The sequence below is a fragment of the Beta vulgaris genome, chromosome 8 (genome assembly GCF_026745355.1).
Source record: "Beta vulgaris subsp. vulgaris cultivar EL10 chromosome 8, EL10.2, whole genome shotgun sequence".
Taxonomy (NCBI): Eukaryota; Viridiplantae; Streptophyta; class Magnoliopsida; order Caryophyllales; family Amaranthaceae; genus Beta; species Beta vulgaris.
In genome coordinates, this window is record NC_079209.1 from 25089515 (window position 1) to 25112561 (window position 23047).

Below are 23047 nucleotides of genomic sequence, written 5' to 3' on the forward strand. Positions count from 1 at the left end.
GATGAATCACAATTGGATCTAGAAATTATAGAAGGTGAGGAAGTTCATGTTCCCGAACATGATGACTTAAATGAAGACTCTAACGAGGAAGGTAGTGATATTGGATCTGATGAGGAACACGACAAGGCTCCCGTATTCAACCAGAATAGACTTTAAGAAGCCCATTGAACTGAGAAAGGGCTTGAAATTTCCTTTAGCAAATGTTTGTAGAAAGGCACTAAGGCAACATGCGATATTAAACGGGTATGACTACTAATTCCTTCATAACGATGCTACAAGTTATTTCTTAGGTTGTAAATGTCCTTTCAAGGCAGGTAGGTTGGTGAAATGTGGTCGTAATGATTCCAGAAAGTGCATGTTCAAGATTCATTGTAAAAAACTAAAATTAGAAGAGACTTTTCAAATCAAAGGCATGCGGCTAAACCATACTTGTGGCTTCCATAATGCCAACCCTAAGGTCACATCTGAATTCTTAGTGGAAATATATGAACCATTTTAGGGATGATCCTAACTTGAGTTTGAAGTACTTTAGAAAGCTTATTTTGAGGGATATTGGTGTTGATGTGAAGTATTACAAGGCATATTATGCTAGGTTAACGGCTTTGTATCTGATTCATGGGAGTGCGACAGAGCAATATAGTAAAGTTTGGGATTATGCTGTAGCAATTAGGAAATACAACCCTGGTAATTTTGCTTTTTTTCATGGTCACTGGAATAGAAAGACCTCCAATTGTCTTTCAAAGAATGTATGTTTGCTTACAACCTTGTAAGGAAGGTTTCATACAAGGTTGGAGGCACATATTAGGGGTGGATGGATGTCACTTAAAGGGGATTTGGCCGGGGATGTCTAGTAGCTGTTGGCAAAATAAATAACAACTTGTTTCCAGTTGCTTGGGCAGTGGTGGAGGTGGAAAATACGGCCAGTTGGACATGGTTTCTTGATTTGTTAACAAATGACCTTGGTTCAGTCACTGAAGACCTCACTTAGGTTCATGAGAATGAAGAGTTGACCTTCATGTTTGACCGACAAAAGGTATATCCTAATGCCAAACTTCTATCTTCTATGATTCAAATTTACGAATTATTATAAAATTCACATTGGTGATTGTTTAATACAGGGTCTATTTGAAGCATTTAGTTGTGCCAACTGCAGATGTTCCATACTGTGTCAGGCATATCTGGGCCAACTTTAAGTTGGCTTTTGCTGGTGAAGCGTATAGGCAAACCTTTTGGAAAGTAGCTAGAGCATCGACAAAGGTTTTTTTTTTAAACAACAATTCCTTTATTCAATTAAACATATCTTTTTAACCACTATATTAACTATTTCTTACTTTGTTGTTTTAAATGCAAGACTCGATTTGAAGAGGGAATGGAATCAATCAAGCTTTTGTCATTAGATGCCTTCAAATATTTGGACAAAATTCTACCAAAGCATTGGAGCAGACATGCATTTAATCCAAAGTCCAAATCTACCATGCTCCTTAATAATTGTTGTGAATCATTCAACAATGTTTTAGAGAACTAGAGACAAACCTATTTTGACATGATGGAATGGATACGACGGTGTATGAAAGAGCTTTTGAAAAGTGTGACGGGCTAAGAAAGTTTGAGGGAAGTATAATGCCAGCCGCTATGAAGCAACTAGAGGTTGCATCTAATATAGCTAAACATTGCTTTGAAACTATATTTGATGTTGATTTGTTTGAGGTTGACCATAATAATGACAGATTTATGGTTGACCTCAAACAAAGAACTTGTGGCTGCTTTAGATGGGAGTTGTCTGGTATCCCTTGTTGTCACGCCTTTAAATGTATTATGAAATACAGAGGCAACCCAGAAGAATATGTACATAAGGCTTATAGTAGAGAGGCTTACTTATTAGCATATTCTCCTGTGTTTCAACCAATGCCTGGTATAAACCAATGGGTTAGAATTCTGCAACCACAACCCAACCCCCCTGGTTTAAGAAGATGTAGGAAGACCATCAAAAAAGAAGATGATTAAGGAGAAAGGTGAAGAGGAGGCTGCAAAAGAACCTCCAATATTGAGAAAAAGAAAACAAATATATGTGGGAATTGTGGGAACTATGGGCACAATAAATCAACGTACAAAAATCCAAAAGCCCCCCCAAAACCGCCTGCAAAGAGAGGAAGGCCACCGAAGAATGGTGGTGATCAGCCTGAAAGCCAAAATATTCGTTTATCCCAAGCACCACCATCATTACATCATTGATTTGGAGAGTTAGTCGGTGTTCTTTTAATTTATTTCTATGATTTTGATAGACATGTAATGAGACTACATTGGAGATGCTTTGTTTTTTCAGAAGCAAAAATTTAATAACGCTACTTTGCTTTGTTTTATACCTTATTAGCTGGTAGGAAGTGTATCACTTTGGTTGTGCTTTGGGATGCTTTTCCGTGATGCTGCTTGTCTGTCCTTATTCTAAGCTGTAGTAGAAGCTTTGCCTTGTTGCTTGAAAAGGGCATATGAGGCTTTGGTGGGATGTAAAGCAATCAAATATCAAAAGTTAGTTGTTCTGAATTATGAGGTCAAATGCAACATCAAATAAAGAAAAAAAGTGTATGATTTTGATAGACATTAACATTAATCAAGTAGCGAAAAGTTAGTTGTCATAATGGTATTCTTTGGCAATTGAATATGAGATTAGAAATGCAGGTGAATCTGATTAGACAAGATTATCCCAATACAAAATATGAGAAACTTCCCATTTTCCGACTACCTTCAGACAGTTAAAGATACAAAGATAATTGTTGAAGTCCTTCAGGTTTGTCAACCTCTTTGAATAAGGATTTGCCACCGACAAATTACAGTAACCAACTCCCACAATCCACTGTATCTCCCACTTAACTTCTTGCATCTGTTATCAACAACAAGAAGAATATGCAAAGTTCTACAATATCATAAAATTAGTCATCATGAAACTGATCATTGATTAAGTCAATGGCTCTTAACTCATAGAGCATTACCAACATACTATGACAGCAAGCATGAGAATTTTGCAAATTCTTGGATTCATAAACACTTCACTCAACCACACACACCAAAGGAAGCCAATAATTGCTCAAGACAATTGAAAAACTTTAACCTCTTCTCGCATATATTCTTCACTAAACAAAACTAAGCACATCATATTAAAATTGTCGAGCAACATATTAACTTAGTACTGTCATCTAAAACAACCCTTTGGTGAGAAAATCTCTCTGATTTTCCCAGACTCAGAGTATTTACGCTTAAACAAATGTCATCTAAAACAACCCTTTGGCAAGAACACCAAAAATCTCTCTAATTTTCACAGACTCAGAATATTTATGCTTAAACAAATGTCTTGCAGGTGCAAAGATTTGACTTGAATGCGGTGAGTTAAAGAAGTGGGAAGAGCAACAGTAGTACACATAGCACATTACTAGCTTATAATTGAGTTCCCATTCTCAAAATCGAGTTTCTCAAATATTGAATTGGAAATTATAGAGAAAATGAGAGATTTGACAAGCTAGTAATTATCAAATTAGATGCTAGGAGACAATTTGTATTTGGGAAGGAGGTAGATAAGAGACAAAGAAACAAATGGGAAGAGTAGAGAAAGAGGTAAGGGGAGAGAAATTGAAGAGCACATACCTGATGCTTATCAATGGAGGAATGGCGGTGGAATCGAATCAACCTTCTAGATGCTCATCAATGGAGATGGTGTGAGCTGTGGGAACCTTCCAGTTGCTCTCCAATTTTTCTCTCTCCTCATTACAACAAAGACAAATAAAAACCCATATTTTCTTATGTATGGCATGAAGTTCATACGCTCAAAAGAAAGAAAAGAAAAGTGAGGTCAAACTGGAAAATTGACTTTTTTTTGTTGGAATCCGAAACCAAGGTGGTTGTTTTAATAATAAAGAAGATATAAGGTGTTTTTTCACCAAAAAAAAATATATAAGGTGTTTTTTCACAAAAAATTGAACATAATAGGTGTTTTTTCACAAAATTTCCTAATTTTAAAGATAAAAGGTAACACATGTCAGGATGATCAAGTCTCATCAGTCATCACCAATCCATGTCTTAATTTATTACTAATTTTAATAATAAAATGTAACAAATAACAATATTAGAAATATTTATCAAAGAATTCGGTCACAAATACTATATTTATTGAAATATATACTCCTTCCGTTTTTTTAATAGATGTAACACTTCTTTTTTCACACTTGCTGAGGCACAACTTTGACCAATAATATCTTAAAATGCATAAGTGCAAAAATTATAAAAATTATATATTTGAAAAGTGTATTCCGAGACGAATCAAACAAGATCCTACCTGACTATATTTTTCTTTATGTATAAATAACAATTCGAGGTCAAAGTGAATTAGATGAATAGTATAAAAAGTCAATATGTTACATCTAAAAAAGAACGAAGGAAGTATATGTTTATTGTTATCGATCCAGGGCATTGGCCGGACAAAAAATACTAGTTAATCAATCAAAATAAGTGCAACAAAGAATTTAAACCCAATAAAGTGTTGCAATTGTTTTCCACCTTTTTCCTGTTTCCTCTTGCGCCACTCCTTGCCGCCGCCGCCGCTTCCGCTGCCGGCCACCTGCGCCACTTCTGCCCGCCGCCCAGTCGTAGAAGGTATACTAGTTTCCTTTTCTTTTCTCTTTCTTTTTATTTTTGGTTTTCAATGTTAACTTTAATTGTGTCAATTGATTATTCTCGCATTGAGGGATTGAATTGTGAAATCTTTTGAGTTTTGAGTTAAGTTGATTGCTAGATATAAACCATGTTGAATTATCAGATAATGATGGAAAAGGGGTTCAGTTTGCATTAAGAATTGCAGGTAAAGGGATCATTTTTTTTTATTTATCTTTTATATCATGATCTGCAAAGTGATATTGTTACTGATCTTTAAATCAATTGATTAAGGGGTTAAAATGCAAAACTTCGTGAAAATGGCTACATTATCGAAATCTAATCATAAAAGTAAAAATTATAAAAAAAGTTGGATAAGCGTCGTGCCCATTTCTGTATAATTTTTGAGTTAAATGAATAACAAATGGGGTTTAGTTTTGAATGATGGTACACTTTGTTTGTTTGATAATAGAAGGGTGATTAGTAAATAATGTTTCATGTAATATTGGACTAAAATATGACCAGTTTTCAACTGAAAAGAATGATCTTTAATAGTAGAAGGATTCCAACTGTCACATAATTCACACTAATGACATCAAGGCTAACATGCAATATGAGTCTTCTAATGTGTTGCATTATACAAGTACTGTAGTTTTTTAGGTTTTAAAGTACTCGGTACTATTTACAATGGAGTATAAGCAAAATCACACTCAATAGCACAAACTGTCAACAAGAACTTTTTATGCTTGTTAGATCAACATTGACTACAAGAAAAAGCTTATTACTCTTCTTATGTGTTTCTTTTAGTTATCAGGTGCTCAAGGTACTTAACACTAGAAATATTGCCAAAGATGACAAGTACAAACTTTTGGGGTTCTGTGAAATAACACTAAGTGGGGGCCCAAAAGCCAAAAGTAGTGATTTTAATTATTTACAATTCATTTTCACCATCATAGATTGATTAAATGATGTCAGAATCAGAAATTGTCATTTACTTAATGTTTTAAATACACTTTTTGCCGACTAAAATGTCGTTTATGTCATTTCTTGTTCAAGTTTATGTCAATCAAATAAGCATTATAAGTTCTTGTCAATTGTTGCAGAACCTTCTAAAGTTCGTGAAACCAAGTGTTATTTTGCGTTTTTTATATTTGTTGTTTGTACACAAGTTGTAATGAAACCTTTTATCATTGAAAAAGTTGAAAATCTAGGATTCAAACTTCATTAGCTTCCCAAAAACCATATTAGAACTGAAATTCAGGAATCCGAATATTGTTATGTTCCAAACGCCATATGTAGAACTAAGTTTCAGCATTTCTAATTCCAAAACTACATCAAACATATTACTAGAATCACTTTCATAGGCATAGTGGGTTTTGAAATTACCATGTCTATTCCAATTTAACTCATTTTATGATTTCATGTAATGTGATTGTACATAGTTCTTCCTTCCTTTTCTTCTTCTTAGAAAGAATATTTCATGTATCCTGTTGTTCTTTTCAAATAGCTATATGTTTCATTGCCTTTGTTTTCAGATTATGGCAAATTCAATTTTTTCTCCAGCTTGCAACAACTTTGTTGGCTTGAACAACAACTGGAAACGAGTAATACCTATGACATGCAACAATATGTCATTACCTAGGGTCCTAACTACTAGATTATCAGCAACATCTAGGAATGTATTCAAGTGGGCAAACTCAGAAGACAGCGATATGTCAACTATGGAAGCTTCTCTTTCATTAACGCCAGATTTTATCCTTCCTGTGGAAAGAAGGCCAAACTTAGCAGAAGTTTCCAAGTTAGGTGACAATGTTCCGATAATCGACATGGGAACAGGAGATGCTGATGGTCTTGTTGAAGAGATAGCAAGAGCATGTGAGATGTATGGACTGTTTTTGATCAAAAATCATGGAGTACCACAGGAATTGTGTGAAAGCATGCTGGCTGGTGTTACAGATTTGTTTCACCTTCCTCCTAAAGTTAAGGCTCTTCTCGTGTCAGATGATCCAACTAAAGATGTTAGAATCTGTAATCATTACCGCAAAGCTGAGGAGAAAGGAGATTCAAAGGCTAAGAGATTTAGCATGTGGAGCGAGGTTTTCAAACACCCTTGGCACCCTTCCGATCAGAGTTTTGCTGATCTTTTGCCATCAGATCCTCCAAACTATAGGTATGGATATATATGCATACACAAATCTGTAATGTGATATTTTCTCTTCGAAGATAAAATCTGGAGTCTTATAGCGTGGTCATAATTATAATATTTATCCAAGTTTAGGAATTTCGTTTATCACTTTTACATGCTGATGCTTGGTTTGGATTAAGAGAGAAAGTATAAGACTGTTATTTGATTTTCTGGTTTTTTCTGTACAATTGATTTTGTTATTACAGGAAGATAGTGACTACATATGCTAAAGAAATTGGCATTTTAATGAGTCGGCTTTTCAATTTGATGTCTCAAGGCTTGGGGTTGGAGGGAGATGTTTTACAGAATAGATTAGGTAAAAATCCTTTGTGCAGGGTTCAAGCAAATTACTACCCACCATGCTCAAATCCTGATCTTACTCTTGGATTGGGAGTTCACACTGATAGAGATGCGCTTACTGTTGTGCTACCAACCCCAAATGTCGAGGGTCTACAAATCATGAAGGATGACAGATGGATGATAGTTGATCCTGTCCCAAATGCATTAGTTGTTAATATAGGTGATCAACTTCAGGTATGTAAATCTTCAATTCCTTCATATATTTGGTATTATGGCCCCAACCTTAACTAGTTCCATTTTCAAACAATGTTTGTATATAGGCACTTCTCTGTGCACCATCTCCTTTATCTTTTTTCATTTTTTGTCTTCCTTTCTAAAATGTAGGTTCTAAGCAATGGAAAATATAAAAGTGTGCTTCATAGAGTTGTGACCAATGAATGTCAAAGTAGAGTATCATTGGCAATGTTTTATGGCCCGGACAAAGATGCTTTAATTGGCCCAATCGAAAATTTGATCGATGATCAACATCCTCAAGTCTATCGGAATTACTATTTCAGTGAATTTCTTGAAGTTTACCGAAAGCAAGAAGGGAAAAACCGAAAAATAAAGGAGTTCTTCGAGATCTAAAGTTAGATTGTTGGTTTGTTTGACATAAAATGCAGATTAACTCTGACTTTAGTTAGGTAAATAGCCTAGTGCAGGCAGCATGTTAATCAAGTTTAGCTAAGGTCTTTCCTCAATAAAATATGCCATGGTACAGAGCTACACACAGTAGCCAGTTTAAGACTGTTGGTACTTGCTATGTATATATAAACTAGTTTTGGGACCCGTGCAAAAATGCACGGGAAGGGATTTGCTTAATAAGACAAAATTTTCAATGAAACGAATAGCAGATAACAAATTTTGTAATGAAAGAATAAGTAAAAGTTATAATAACAAAAATTACAAAAATGTGTATGAAGTTATACATTTTGGAACACTTCCTTATAAACAACATTTGTAGTTGTTTTGCACACATCATTCTCTTTATCACGAATAAGAATTTTAAGTCCTTTTTTGCTCGTGACTCGGGAAATGGCGACATATAGCTGACCATGACTGAAAACAAGCCTTGGTAAATACAACCTGACGTGCGACAATGATTGTCCTTGACTTTTGTTTATTGTCATGGCAAAACACACAGTTAAAGGAAATTGCCGTCTTTGAAATTTGATAGGAAATTTTGTTGAGTCAGACGGTGTTAGTGTCATTCGTGGGATGAATACCTTGTCACCAACATTGGTCCCTGAAATGATAGTAGCTTCGATCACTCGATTGCCTAAATGCTTCACTACCAGCCTCGTGCCATTACACAATCAAGATGTCTGATCAATATTACGAAGCAACATGATCGGCGCACCAACATTTAACTTAATACTATGATTTGGCAGGCCCGAACACTTTATTGTGTTTAAGAATTCAGTAGAATATATATATCATGAGCCCCTAAGTTCCCTTCATCTTTACTAATTGCATAACAACTCAAGTAAATGTTCTCATCACCTGGAATTGTGGACAACACATGATCATTTACCTTCTCAACTATTTCATTAGTTGGAGCTAGAATTGCTTTTTCTTGGAAGTATTTGGCTTCCCAAAGGTGATCAGTGAGTGAAGGTATGTGCTGTCGACAATTGATGATATGGGGTCATCTCCACCGTCTATAAGAATATCTTCAGTGATTTCAATATCGACTTCTCCATCACCAACGTTCAGTATCCATTCTGAGAAGTCCCTTATTTCATTAGCAGTCGACGAAGAACATGATTGAAGTCTCATATTGCGTGTAAGCTTCAAAACCTTACATGAATCCCATAGAAACGAAGAGTTTAAGGTCGTAAATACTATGTCTTGCCTTGTACCCTTGGGTATAACAGGCAAAATCTGTCTTAAATCACCACCAAACACAACAACTTTACCTCCAAATGGTCGATGCAAATTATCTCGATCAACAGTTTCCATAATGTTCTTTAAACTCCTATCAAGTGCTTCAAAGCAATATTTGTACATCATTGGTGCTTCATCCCAGATAATTAGCTTTGTTCTCATGAGCAATGCAGCTAAGTCAGAACCAGGCCTAATACCTACACACGTAGAGTTTTCACAAACATTGAGTGGAAGCCCGAACCTTGAATGGGTGAGTCGACCTTTTGGAAGAAGTAGGGACGCGATTCCACTTGATGCCACAGGCAAAACAATTTCACCCATCTTCGTAATTGCAGCACACAATGTCTTCCAAATGTATGTTTTACCCGTGCCTCCATTGTCGTATACAAAAAAGACACCTCCTGATTGGCCATTAACAGAGTCCATTATTTCGTTTAAAACTATTAGTTGTTCTTCAATTAGACATGGAAACAATTTGTCATATTCCTGAATTAATGAGGGTATGTCATATGAAAGCTCATCCGCTATTAGCTTATTTTAACCTTCAAACATGACTAATTCATCTGGAAAAGGCATCTCACTGATTTTCGAAGGCTACTGCCATTACTTTGTAGTTTAGCTTCAATATTCGCAAAAGCTTGAATTTGTTCATTAGTTAGAGTTAAATCTGCAACACGATAGAGAAGATTTAATCTTAGCTGCCTCCATTGATGTCATAATGATTCTTTTTCGTTGCACAATTATTAAACATGCAAGTAAGCGATACAAATGTAATTACGCAAAGTACTGTAGCTTGTACCTTTGTTTTTATTAATACGACGTTGTTTATATAGAATGTCATCAGATAGTAGGTGCCATGTCTTTTCCCATATGTCTTCTGGTTTAGATAAGCTACCAGACATAAGTAACATGCAAAATAGATTCCGTAGATAATGCCCCGTTTCTCTAAAACTTGCCTCTGTTATGGCGTCTATGTATTCTTTGTCGTCCTCAAGCAGCCCCCTTGCGTACCAAGCTTCTTTGAAGGTTGAATACACTAAACCATCAACTGTTCTTATATCCTCGTAGCACGTCATACCTTTGACAAAATTAAGGAACGTTCTTAGATAGTATTTCTCACCGGAACCTGAAGTGACATGGTATACTCTACCAAGTGAGAACCCTTACGACCTAGCTGTCCATTCTCGCGTAGGTTCTTTCCAAACAAATTTCATGGGGAACTCTACAGAAGTCAACTGTCTTGCTTCTTACTTTTGGCTGCATTCCATCCACGATAAAAACTTTGTGCTATCAACATTAGGTCTTTCAAATACATCTCCTACATCCATCTGGTCAGTGTAGACGACAGTTTGCTCCCCAAGTAGATGGAAACTCAATCTCTCAACAGCAGGGGTTCGATGGTGAATAGGAAATCCATATATCCTTCACACTGCCTCATAAGCAGATATGTAACGGCAGTCGTAATACATTTTAATCTCATCAATCTTTTGTGGATCATCACAATTTTTTCTGTTTTGATAAGCAACAACAATTACTCTATCGTAACCCTTATTTATGTACTTGAACAAATACTTTATCGATCTGGATTGATTGCACCATTCAACGTTGATATGCGCACGATATTTACGAAGCAATTGTGGATTATAAGGAACAACAAACCTACTATCAAGATGCACTGCGTTCTTCTCAACCGAGGTTTCGTTATCTCTTCTTCTATAAATTGGATATCCTTCCTCATCAACCTTTGTTTCGTCAATAAATCTTTTAGGGAAATGCTTTGTGCACTTATTTTGATCCATGCAAGGTGCATTAGTGTTGGAGGAACCACATGGACCATATAGCATCATTTCTGTAACAGTCTCATACAAATCCGGATCCTCAATTGGATCTGGCAACTCAGCGCAGATAATCTTGTCAATATCGCTTGCCTATGGATATTTATCAGCAGGGTGCAGGAAAAGAAGTATATGAGCATGGGGAAGGCCACGCTTTTGAAATTCAACTGTATAAACAACTGGAGAAAAAAGAAGATATGTATGCATCATTATTTGAACAACCTTATAAGTAGACCAACTATTCTTTTAAGAGAATAGTGTTTTGTAAAGTAGTATGAAATTCAATTAATTCAATAAAAATATATATTAAAGATGACCAAAAGTTATAGAAATCAACCTCATTAGACCGGGTTTGATTTATACGTACCAGCTTTAACTCGGCCAAATATCTAATTCTCCTTTAGGTCTTTAACCAAGTGGTCGAGCTTCAGCTTAAAGATTCGACAGATGATATCCGGTCTGTCCTCGGGTCTAAGTCCCCTTTTTTGAACAAATCTGCTTATTTCTGGCCATTTAGCATTACACGTAAAGGTTATGAACAAATCTGGGTAACCATACCATCTACAAATGGCCATTGCATCCTGATAGTTCTCTCTCATGTAGCTATGTCCACCTGTGAATGAGGGTGGTATAACAACACGACTGTCATTGGAAGATCCCTCGGTATCCCCTCTTTCCACAGCCCCTCTTAAATTCTTCACATTATCTGATCTTATACTTTGTTGGTTATTCTTGAAAAAAGAGAGTCTCATTTATGTAGAACACTTTTTTATGTGAGAATGAATCTCATCCGTAGGTTACCAAGAGAATCAAGAAAACAACATTGAGCAACTAAACCTGCAGAACTATGAGAAAATATCATAGTGACCATGTATTATATCATATTAATCACTCTATCACATGTTTAAAGAAATTAGTCAAAAAAAAATATTATTTACTATTTCCATATCATAGTGACCCTCTGCTATATCATAGTGACCCTCTGCTGTATCATAGTAACCGACACAACCCTCTGTCATATATCATAGTGACCCTCTGCTGTATCATAGTAACCAACACAATTTCTAGAAAAAATAGTTTGGAATCCGCAAATAATCGAACTAAAACTTTGAAGAACTAGAAACTCCATGAACGATGATACAGAGGAGAGAAAAAGAGAAGTTAGAGAGAGAAAAAAAGTAGCGTGAAAGGGGTTAGGAAGAAGGGAGTAAGGGTTAAACTAAATTACGAAAATGCCATTACTCAGAAGTGTATTTAGGATGGTTAGATTAGATTAGATCCAAAGGTTCAGATTTGTTCTCACATAAAAAAAGTGTTCTCACATAGAGGAGGTGTTCTCACAAGAGCCCTCCTATATATATATATATATTATAATGGGAATACGTGTCGTATTTTATGTTCCGAGTTCATAATTTTAGTTGATTTCCTATATGGTTAAATACATAAGTTATATTTGTTTTTTTGGAGGCTTGCTTTGCATGAGAAAGGTGGTGGCCATTGAAGAAATAATGTGAGAAAAAAGACGGTTGAAGTTAATATAAGAAGGTAATGTTCTCTTTACTTGTGTATAATTATTAATAATTAATTGAATTTATATACATGATAAACTAATTATATATATTCAATTAGCTTTACTTATGTATGTTAACAACATAACAATCAACTATATCACTTACATGTGGAATGATTTCATTACATGCTTTAATGTCTACGGACTTATAGATTTATAGGAAGGACATTCCATGATGAATAACTTTATTTATTTATTCAATGTTTTATTATTCTATAAAATTTCCACAAATATGAATACTAAAAATGTAAGAAAGTAGCTTATATTGTTTCATATCTTCTTTCATCATTGTTTTTATCTATTGTTAGGTGGAATAGAAAATGTTAATATATATATGGAAAATAGTAATACGATTCAATAATTTATGTTTGCATTATTTTAAATACGTGATGCAATATATTACTATCATGACTAAGCAAGTTATAATTCGGAAATATATACATTACAAATATAACAGCTTGGCAAAAACATTAGGCTATTACAACATATGAAACATACAAATTGAATATTTTGGTGCATACATAATAATAAGTATAAATAGTTTTAATACAATGTATCCACAAAACATATGCTAACATATGTAAGAAATACAATGTAATCCTAAAATGACAACTATACAGATATATTAACCAAATATACATACCATTAGAAATATTACTTTGAGGAGATAATTGAGTGGGTACACTCAAGTCTTGTGTTTTCCTTTTATTTTCAATCAAGCTTCCCTTCCTCCTTCCCCTACTGACTTTATCATCATCATTTGTATTAGACGTTGTCTTCGTATGTCCATCATTATCTCCAAAGTTACCTGGAATTAATATGTTTACAATATGACTTAATTAATGTCAATTAGCAAATATGACTAAAGTAAGTGACAATATATTGAAAAAAATAATTGTGTTTCTAAATCAACTTACCATTAGAAATGTCAAGTACAGGAGTTCTTTCAATTGAAAGATTCAACCTTTGGCTTCTAGTTCGCGTATCGTTCAAAATTGACTTCCTCCTTTGCATAGCAACTTTTGCATCAAGAAGCTGATTTGAATTATTACAAACAACTGAAGTATTGCCACCAATTTCGTTTTCTTTTGCATAATCTGAAAGTTTCTTCACACGTTTATTATTAGAGAAACTCATTTCTACAATTATATTATATTTACACATAAAAATATGATTTTATTTGAAGGGTAAGAATACTGTATGATTAATTTATCTAAAGGTGTGAAGAATATATAAATTGTTATAGACGTGTAGAGTGGAGATATTATATAGAGTGTAATAGGCTAAAGTTTCCTTAGTAGTTTTATATCTTATCATATATATAGATATCATATTCTAACACATGTGATCTAAAGTACCGTAAAATATCAAGTGAGAAAAGATAATTACGAATATCATATAATAGGAATGTTTGAACTTATTTCCGAATAAATCAAAGAATAATTTCCTAGTATTAAGCTTGTCAATATATCTCAAATTTAGAAACAAAATATCAATGACCATATAGTAATAACTCTTAGAGATATCGTATCTTATGTATCCCAATATTATTGTACTTGCGGCTTTTTATTAAATAGTTGATGTGCATTGGACAACTTTCCTAAATTTGTATAGTTATTTATTTAGGAATGATAACGTCTTTATACAAATCATTTTATACTATTCACTGTTTTCGTTTCTTCAAATATGTTTACTACTATTAACTTAATTAAATATTCATTGTTAAAAATGTGTAAGAAGTTGTTTAAAATATAAAATATTAGTATCAAAATATGATGTTACATATAACTTATATCACAATAACTTTTAAAGTTTTTTTTATAACATATAATAATGATTTATAAATAGTTGTGGCGACGAATTTTTTTTTAGGCATAAATTGATTTATTTAAATTGCACTTATAATAATATACATAACATGTAATACTAAATGGCGTCAATCATAAGTAATATATATATATATATATATATATATATATATATATATATATATATATATATATATATATATATATATATATATATATATATATATATATATATATATATATATATATTGGTTATGTATAATTTATAACAGTTAGGTTAACAAATGTTATGCAATGTTTAAAATTTGCTTAAACATTATACAGTGAGGTTAACCTATATGGCAATCAATGATATATTAAAACTTGCTTAAGCGATCATGTGTTAACCACAAAAGTTTTGAAATGAGTGTATAGGAGAATAACCAAATCCTTAATAAAGTCATGCAAATTGTTTAGAAATATAAAACACAAATTAAGTAAATCGTTCATCTAATAGTCTATAGATAGACGTTATTTATAGATTCTAATTGTACGAACAACATCTGGACTCCATCTGTGTCATTCTTCTTCTTCAGTCACAGTAGACTTGAGTTTCTTGTTAGTTGAAGATGCATCCCTAAGGGTGAATGTTCATCAAGTAATGTTGCTCTCTTTTGCGGTGTGATGTGGGAGAGAGAAGAGTCTGCCTCCGAATGAAATAGATCCTATTGAATATTTTGAAAAATAATGGTTGTTAGAAATTATATATATATATATATATATATATATATATATATATATATATATATATATATATATATATAGATAAATGTGGGTAGACAATTAGTTTAAAGACACAATTATTACCATGTTCTCTTCACAATCTTGCACACTTTCTGCCTCACTCTTTTTTTTCACAACAATAGAGTTCTGTTTAACATAAGTCTACATAAGTAATTACCAAATGTTTACATAATGGTAGATAATGAAAGAAACTATAAAATCGTATGATCAATTAAAATACCTCCAAATTCACATACAGTTCGATCCACTTGTTAATTAATTCAGGTTCATCGGATGTAGAATTCACAATGTAGGAATAATTTTACTCATAATCTCACATTTTCTGAAATTAAACAGAAGAGAAGAGAAACGAAACGAAAATACTAAACCCAAAACAATAAAAAGAATGAAACGAAAATGAAAAAAGGAACAAAAACTAATATACAAAGAGAAGTATACAATAAGTATACAAGAACATTAATCAAAACAAAGATGAAAATACAAGAAATTATATACAAAGAGAAGTATACAAGAACATTAATCAAAATAAACAAAGAGAAGTATACAAGAATAACATTAATCAAAATAAACAAAGAGAAGTATACAAGAACATTAATCAAAACAAAGAGAAGTATACAAGAACATTAAATCAAAATAAACAAAGAGAAGTATACAAGAACATTAATCAAAACAAAGAGAAGTATACAAGAACATTATTAATCAAAACAAAGAGAAGTATACAAGAACATTAATCAAAAAAAAACAAAGAGAAGTATACAAGAACATTAATCAAAATATATAAACAAAGAGAAGTATACAAGAACATTATAGATCTGAAAATACAAGAACTACAACCTAATAATGTTTAAATACATAAAACAAAACCCAAATACATAATTTAAGGGAAAAAAAAAATTTCGGAAAAACTTAAAATGGGTATTTGGAGGCTTAAACGAACTCGGATGGCTTAAAAAGCCTAAATGTCACAGCATAGCGGTGGGTTTGACTCGTTGGCTCGTTCCGCTTCCGAAAAGGTATCACAATAGGCAATCGGACTCCGTCGCCATGTTTAGTGCAAATCATTTCAAGGTTTTTGTCGCAAATGTTTATGGGAGTTTTTGAGAGAGAAGAGAGGATGAGAGAGAGAGAGGATGAGAGAGAAGGAGGAAAGGATAATGAGGGACGTGAGAGAGGAGAGAGAATGAGGGATAATATATTTGACGAATCCCCGCTCAATATATATTAAGCCACGCGATTCCGAAATTTCATATTTTTTCAGTGAAGGGCTGCGCTTTTTTAAAAAAGCGCAACCCTACTAAGCAGAAGGGCTGCACTTTTTAAAAAGCGCAGCCCTTCACTTAGTAGGGCTGCGCTTTTTTAAAAGCGCAGCCCTTCTTCCTACAGAAGGGCTGCGCTTATTTAAAAAAAGCGCAACCCTACTAGTGAAGGGCTGCGCTTTTTTTAAAAAGCGCAGCCCTTCTGCTTAGTAGGGCTGCGCTTTTTTAAATAAGCGCAGCCCTTCACTAGTAGGGCTGCGCTTTTACGAAAAGCGCAGCCCTTCCTGCGCTTTTACGAAAAGCGCAGCCCTTCCTGCGCAGCCCTTTATGTTTTTTCCCCTAGTGTTCGCGATTACATAGGTATGCATCACATAAACTATTGAGATCATCGGGATCCAATGCGAAGTAATCCCATTTGTCCACAATGTTGTCATATGCATGACGGTGCCCCTTATCACACTTTACCACTACTTCATCTGATTCAGGAACAATGTTATTATTTAACCAAAGGGACACCATCATATCTCGTATAGTTTCTCTTAATTGAACCAATTCATCTATTGCATGCTAGTGAAAAATACTTAGTAATAAGGTTACACATCTCTTTTTGCGCTCTTCATCCACATTGCGTATAAACAGAAGTCCCAATAAATAAGTGGCCAAGACATTGCCCTTTGAATGTGCCAATTCGATGTTTTTTAGCCCTTCATCTAACAACACATAGGTAAAATATCGTACCTATGAAAAAGTAGTTAGTTATGTTGATAATGTAAATAAATAAATAAATTTACTTGGCATAAAATTTCGTTACACAAAAAATAAACAGCTTTACCATGCCATAGCGCAAAAGTGCTCCGGGGTTCTTGTGTTGAAAACACAAATCAAAAAATTTTGTTTTATTTTCATCATTTCGCCAAGAATGCAAGTACAATTGTTCAAAAGAAACTTTCTCACAAATCTTCTCATCATATGACATTTTATTAATAGCCTTGCAACTGAAAAAAAATTTCATAAGATGACAACAAAATTTATACATGTGTTTTTATTTCGGAATAATGTATATAACACTTAGGTAAGTAAGAATTATAAAACTTACGTCAATCTGCATGCAAATAAATCAGGTGCATTTGCAGCACCAACGCGTGAAAGAATTTCAATAATAATTTCAATAGGAAGGGCATGAACAATGTTAGGCTTCTTTGCAGTTGGGAATTCCATGCTTGAGAGTATGAGAATGATAAATATGTATATGATTTTGATGGCGTATTTTGGAATTGAGTGAATTGTAAAATATACGCATGTATATTTAGGCTATATATAACATGTATAAAAAAGGCATAATTAGGGAAAATGAAAGGATGTGCCTTTTGGCAACAATATTTTAAAAAACGGAAAGTCACTATTTAATGGCATATCACACCAAAATTTCGTAACTGTCAAATCTATATGTATCCCAATTAATACAGCTATTAATATAGGAATTTTTACTAAATTCATTAAACAAAAAGACACCACTTAATATTTATAAAAAAAAACTTGACTAATGATTGTAATATTTCTTTGAAATATACGCCAATTATTAATGATTGAAATACTTTAGTTTATTAATGTAAGTGTTTGGTAATGAATCAATGTGTAATAAGGTTAATAAAATCAAAACTTTAGCACACATAATATTATCAAACGCAGAGATTTATCTATTGGTTACCTATTTTTATATATACACGTTAATATATTATATATATTTATTGGTATTAAATTTTCATTCTATTAAGATTTAGGAAACAACAAAGTGGTGGAATTATATAATTAATAATGCATACAAAAAGTAGTAAACTTACAATTTAATTGAAACAATCTATAAATAAGAAATTCAAAAAACAAAAAAGTTTAAATACATAACAATTATATTTTGTGATCCATTCTTTTGCCATAAATAGGAAACTTGCAAGTGAATTGATAAGCACACTCTTCGGCCCAGTAAACGTGTGTAACATCTACAACTTCATGAACTTTTGATTCCAAACCTAGCAATGTCGCTTCAAGTACGAACACATATGCATCTCCAATATGGGAGAAAAGTTTATTCCGTAGGTTGTCCGTGAAATTAACCTAAAAAAAACAATTCAATTATAAAGCGAAACTTAGATTACAAATGGTTGTAGTGTAGAAGTTTATTAATATTAACATACATACCTCTTTACATTGTTTCGGTAGATCAAGAGTGGACATTTGTAATATAAAACAAATTTGCTTGTAAATAGTCCAACACATAATGACCCACTTATATCCTTAATTTTGATATGTATGAATAGGCAATCCGAAGTATTCACATAAATCTCATCTATTCTCCCAACAACCCTACACTTGCATTCCTACAATGAAATAATGAATTTCATTTACATATATTTATATAAATCAAAACGAAAAAATATAAGATATTATAAAGTAAATATGAGATAGGTTATACTCCGTTGTATTTGTGAAAGTCATAAATCGACAAACGCATTGAATTTGAGATGCATACTAATCTATTGAGCGGAAGAGAAGTCTTATTTATCCATATTCTATTGTGTCGAACAAATTGATCGTTACAAAACCTAAATTATACAATTAAAACATGTATTTAATTGAATTAATAAATTTGCACATGATTGAAAAAATGCTCCAAACGCATGTAAGTATACATAATAGCTTACCATTGCTTTAGCTTGCTTGCAATCTTTGTCCTAAGATTGATCATGATTTGTGTGTTTTCAACGGATTGCAAATAAATGCCTATGAAATGTAATAAAAAAAGGTATTTATAAGTATTTAAAAACAAAGTGTAAACATATGTTACCTAAATCATACAATTTATATGTTTACCATCGTCAATCTTCAAAACCACTCCTCTTGCTAAAACAACCATCGCTTCTTGTAATATGTCACAACTTAATTGTTCTAAATGGTCAAAACAATTGTCGACAACACATAGTTTTATAGCAGTGTAACTGAAATCCGTAGAAATAACAAATCAATATGTTGTTTATGGCGAAAAAAAAATCAACTACAATTACATGTAATATAAATCACAACAATATAAAACTACCTCTTGTCAATTAGTATGATATATTGTTTGTTGCTTTGTCGATCTATTTTTGATTGAACACGTCCCATATAGATGAGTACTCCAATAACAGCTAACATGTCATTTTTTTAGAATTTCACAGTCAAACATGTGTCTATTTCATATGTATATATATTTATGATAAAAATAATACTAAACGTGGAAAATGATAAAAAATAACGCAAATATAACAAAATGTGGAAAATTAATAGTTAGACTGTTTTAACAAATCATAAAAATTCAGTTAAATTAATACTAAAAAACGTGGAAAATGATAATAAAAATACTGTTTTAACAAATGAAAAAATCTAATATCTTAGACTTATTTAAGGGGGAAATATATAATATATATATACCTTTTTCCTTATTGTCAACATCAACTTGCCCCTTCAAAGAATTTAGCAATGTGAATTCATCTTTTCGCACCTTATTGGCATGAGGATGCATTTCACAAAAATTTATGACAACTTGAGACAAAAAAAAAAACTATCACAATATAACTACCTTTTGTGTGTTCAATATATATAAGACAAACAATAACGCAAATAAAAATATGGGTCTCCTGAAAACATTTTATTTCGGAATCAATCAATGAAAAATTCACTGGAATATTTTGTTTGTAAATTGCCAAATATTTGTATTTTAGATTAGTGTTTTAATGTATGTGTTTGGTAATGAATCAATCTGTTATAAGGTAAATGAAATAAAAATCTTTAACACACATAAGAGTATCAAACACATATATTCCATGCTAGATCAAAAATAACAAAATAGTTATGTTAAATATAAAATTTAGTCAATTTTTTTTTAAGATCTGAAAAAAAAAATAAGTGGTGCATTATATATTACTTTTGATTAATTAAACTAAATTCATGACCATGAAAAATAAAGAGAGATAGATGATACATATTTAATATGAAAATTCAAGGCAGTACGTGAGAAAAATAAAGTACTTCATTCTTCAATACATCATCTCATCTTTTGATTGCCAATGGTTACACACCTTTAATTATATTACTGATTTATTAGAGAATCCAAATACTGAACTGTTTCCTTTGCTTCTATTGTTGCAAGTTCAATCTTATCACGAAAGGAGATAATCATACCAACATAACCCATGGTTTCCATATCTTCTTCTTCTAATTTCTCTAGTGCTTTTAGAGAATTTGCAATCTGCTCATCAATGGCAGACCATGCTTCAAATAATTCCATCATAGCCTTATTAACACCGTTGACATGTTTAGCAATTTTAGGATCCATCTAATGGAGTATTTCAATTTTTCAGAAATTTGAAAGGTTACTTAACTTAGAAAATTTTTGAACGTTTTTTGTTTTGGATTTGGTTGTGCAAAAAACCGATTTATTAGAATGCATTTTATAGACATAAAAACATCATTTAATTTATTGCATGCATTAGGTGGTAGTTCATATATAATGTCTTGCATGCATTGGTTGGTAATTCATCATTTAATGTATTGCATGGATTAATAATCCACACGTGAGAGATAAGAACAAAAACGTTTTTGTTATATTAAGTTTGATAAATAAATATTGTAAATGTGATTGCATTTATTTTGTATTGCAAGTAAGAAAAATCAAATACTACATTAATATAAAAGAGTTTGTAGACAGCTTGCTATTATACCTACAACAAATTTCTTAATCATTCTTTGCAATATAACACAACAAAATTTTATTTCTAAAACGAAGAAGATTTCCGTCGACCAAATTCAATTCATCGAAACACTCATGGCACACTTTATGAATCCTTGGAGGTAAAGTATGTAGATAGTACAACATCATATTGTCACAATCCAAGTAGGTCCTAAACCCAGTTTTTGATGAACAAACATCTTCAATAGTATCCCATATAAGCAAATCCAAACATATATCTTGCGTGAATTCAGTTGACACTTTATAACATGAGAGACGACCCGAACGGAATAGTGTTAAAACCATTGCATCCACATCAAAGAAATTAGAATGTGCCAATTTCGGGTGCCATCCTTCTTCACACGTTTTTGCTTGTAACGCAGAATCTTCAATTGAGGCGCATTATGCTTCACAGGGGACTTGATGACATATATCTTCAATTATGGACGTATCACGTATATGGTTGCTAGATTGGTGTTTGATTTAGTATTTTTTTTAAGATAATTTCATAAATATGCATGAATAAGAAACAAAAAAAAACAGTTTTATGGTGTGACACGACCATCCTAAAGACGCCATTTTTACTCTCTTCTAATTTTTAAAATTCTGATAATTTGTGTTATGGTGTGGTGTGGTGAGACAAAGGCCAAAGCACCATTCATATTTATACTACTTATGGCCGTGTATAATTTAGGTTTTATATTTAATTTATTTATATATGTAATTTACTCATAGTAAGGAAAAATTGTTTCCTTAATATTAGCATGGTTGGTTTATTTGGTAACTAATTAATTACTGCCTTAATTGTTTCGATTACGTATCAATTACAACCGTGATTGATATTGTTGTATAATATGAGCACTATAAGAGGGGGGTGAATTATAGTGAGAGAATAAGCACTACTTTTTGCGGAATTAAAAGTAAACTTGGGAACAAACAATGGGAACACGAGAGATTTTACGAGGAAAAACTTCCTAGGCCTAGTAGGAAGAAACAACCTCGACCACAAGGGATTTTAAACAACTTTCCACTATAATAGGCCAAAACAACTCTGATTACAACCTATTACTTTTCTCTCGATTCTCAACTTAAGTCACTCAACTCAAGTTCCCAACGACAGTTCCCAACAACTGACGTTTTCTCTCAAACTTCACTCGAAGTTCCTTTCTCTTTCTCTTTCTCTTTCTCTTGCTTCACTCAAAGCTTTCTCACACTTACAAGAGTTCACTCAAACCCTTTTTCTCAAAAATACACTTTGTAAAACAATGGAACAGTAATAAAAACTCGATTAATGTAAGTATGAATTCTCTTAAGGAAAGGCACTGACACTTTAGATAACTTAGGACAAATTAACTAAGTCAGACACCCATTTGGTGTGACTAATAAAAGTCAGACACGATTTTTCTCAAGTGAATTAGGCGTCTATTTATAGACCATTAAGACAAGACATGATTTCCACTAACTTAGACCATTATCACATGTTCTCCATGATTTCTAATTAATTTAATTAAATTAAATTATTTATTCTAAGTCATGTACATCATCCACTAACCCATTACTTCACTTCATAGAAGCAGTAACAAAGTACGTGGTTTTGCAAACTTGGAGAATAATTAATCTTATTTAATTTAATTAAATACTTGGAGGATAATTAACTTAGGCCACTAAATCCACTAACTCCATAATCTTGAAGCAGTAAATCATTTAGGCGTGTAAGCTAGAATTTAGGAAATAAATAAATAAAAATCCTTTAGCTAGTTTTTAGGAGAAAAAATCTTTTTCAAAATCTTTTACAAAAACCGGAAAACAGATTTTTTATTTCGAAAAATCCGAAGTTCTTAAAAACCGGAAATAATATTTTTTTTCGAAAGTTAAAATATAAAATATAAAATATAAAAGATAAAATATATTTTAAAAAGATAAGATTTGAAAATCAGAGATTTTAAAATCAGAAAATCTATTTAAAATCTTTTCCTAACAAACT

General features: G+C 32.4%; 1 protein-coding gene across 3 annotated transcripts; it reads left to right on the forward strand.

The window, feature by feature from the left end:
- The first annotated feature begins 4453 nt into the window (after positions 1–4453).
- On the forward strand, positions 4454–21738 carry LOC104884726 (protein DMR6-LIKE OXYGENASE 1). 3 transcript variants are annotated; one of them, XR_007269080.2, is made up of 5 exons: positions 4454–4641; positions 6174–6808; positions 7030–7357; positions 12352–12429; positions 21447–21738. XR_007269080.2 is itself a non-coding variant. In XM_048635010.2 (4 exons), exons 2-4 carry the CDS (start codon positions 6177–6179, stop codon positions 7748–7750), a joined length of 1203 nt encoding a protein of 400 aa, XP_048490967.1. In that variant the 5' UTR covers positions 4456–4641; positions 6174–6176; the 3' UTR covers positions 7751–8006. The 3 variants fall into 3 exon arrangements, 2 of the variants coding, with proteins under 2 accessions (XP_048490967.1, XP_010667714.1); XM_048635010.2 differs by lacking the exons at positions 12352–12429; positions 21447–21738 and adding an exon at positions 7508–8006 and having other exon boundaries at positions 4456–4641; XM_010669412.4 differs by lacking the exons at positions 12352–12429; positions 21447–21738 and adding an exon at positions 7508–8006 and having other exon boundaries at positions 4456–4641; positions 6202–6808.
- The last annotated feature ends 1309 nt before the right edge of the window (positions 21739–23047 follow it).

Excerpts from the sequence above, each read along its gene's own strand:
- LOC104884726 (XM_048635010.2), top strand. The coding sequence starts at position 6,177 with ATGGCAAATTCAATTTTTTCTCCAGCTTGCAACAACTTTGTTGGCTTG. Across the intron at positions 6,809-7,029 it reads TCAGATCCTCCAAACTATAG|GAAGATAGTGACTACATATG; the intron begins GTATGGATATAT and ends TTGTTATTACAG. Across the intron at positions 7,358-7,507 it reads ATATAGGTGATCAACTTCAG|GTTCTAAGCAATGGAAAATA; the intron begins GTATGTAAATCT and ends TCTAAAATGTAG.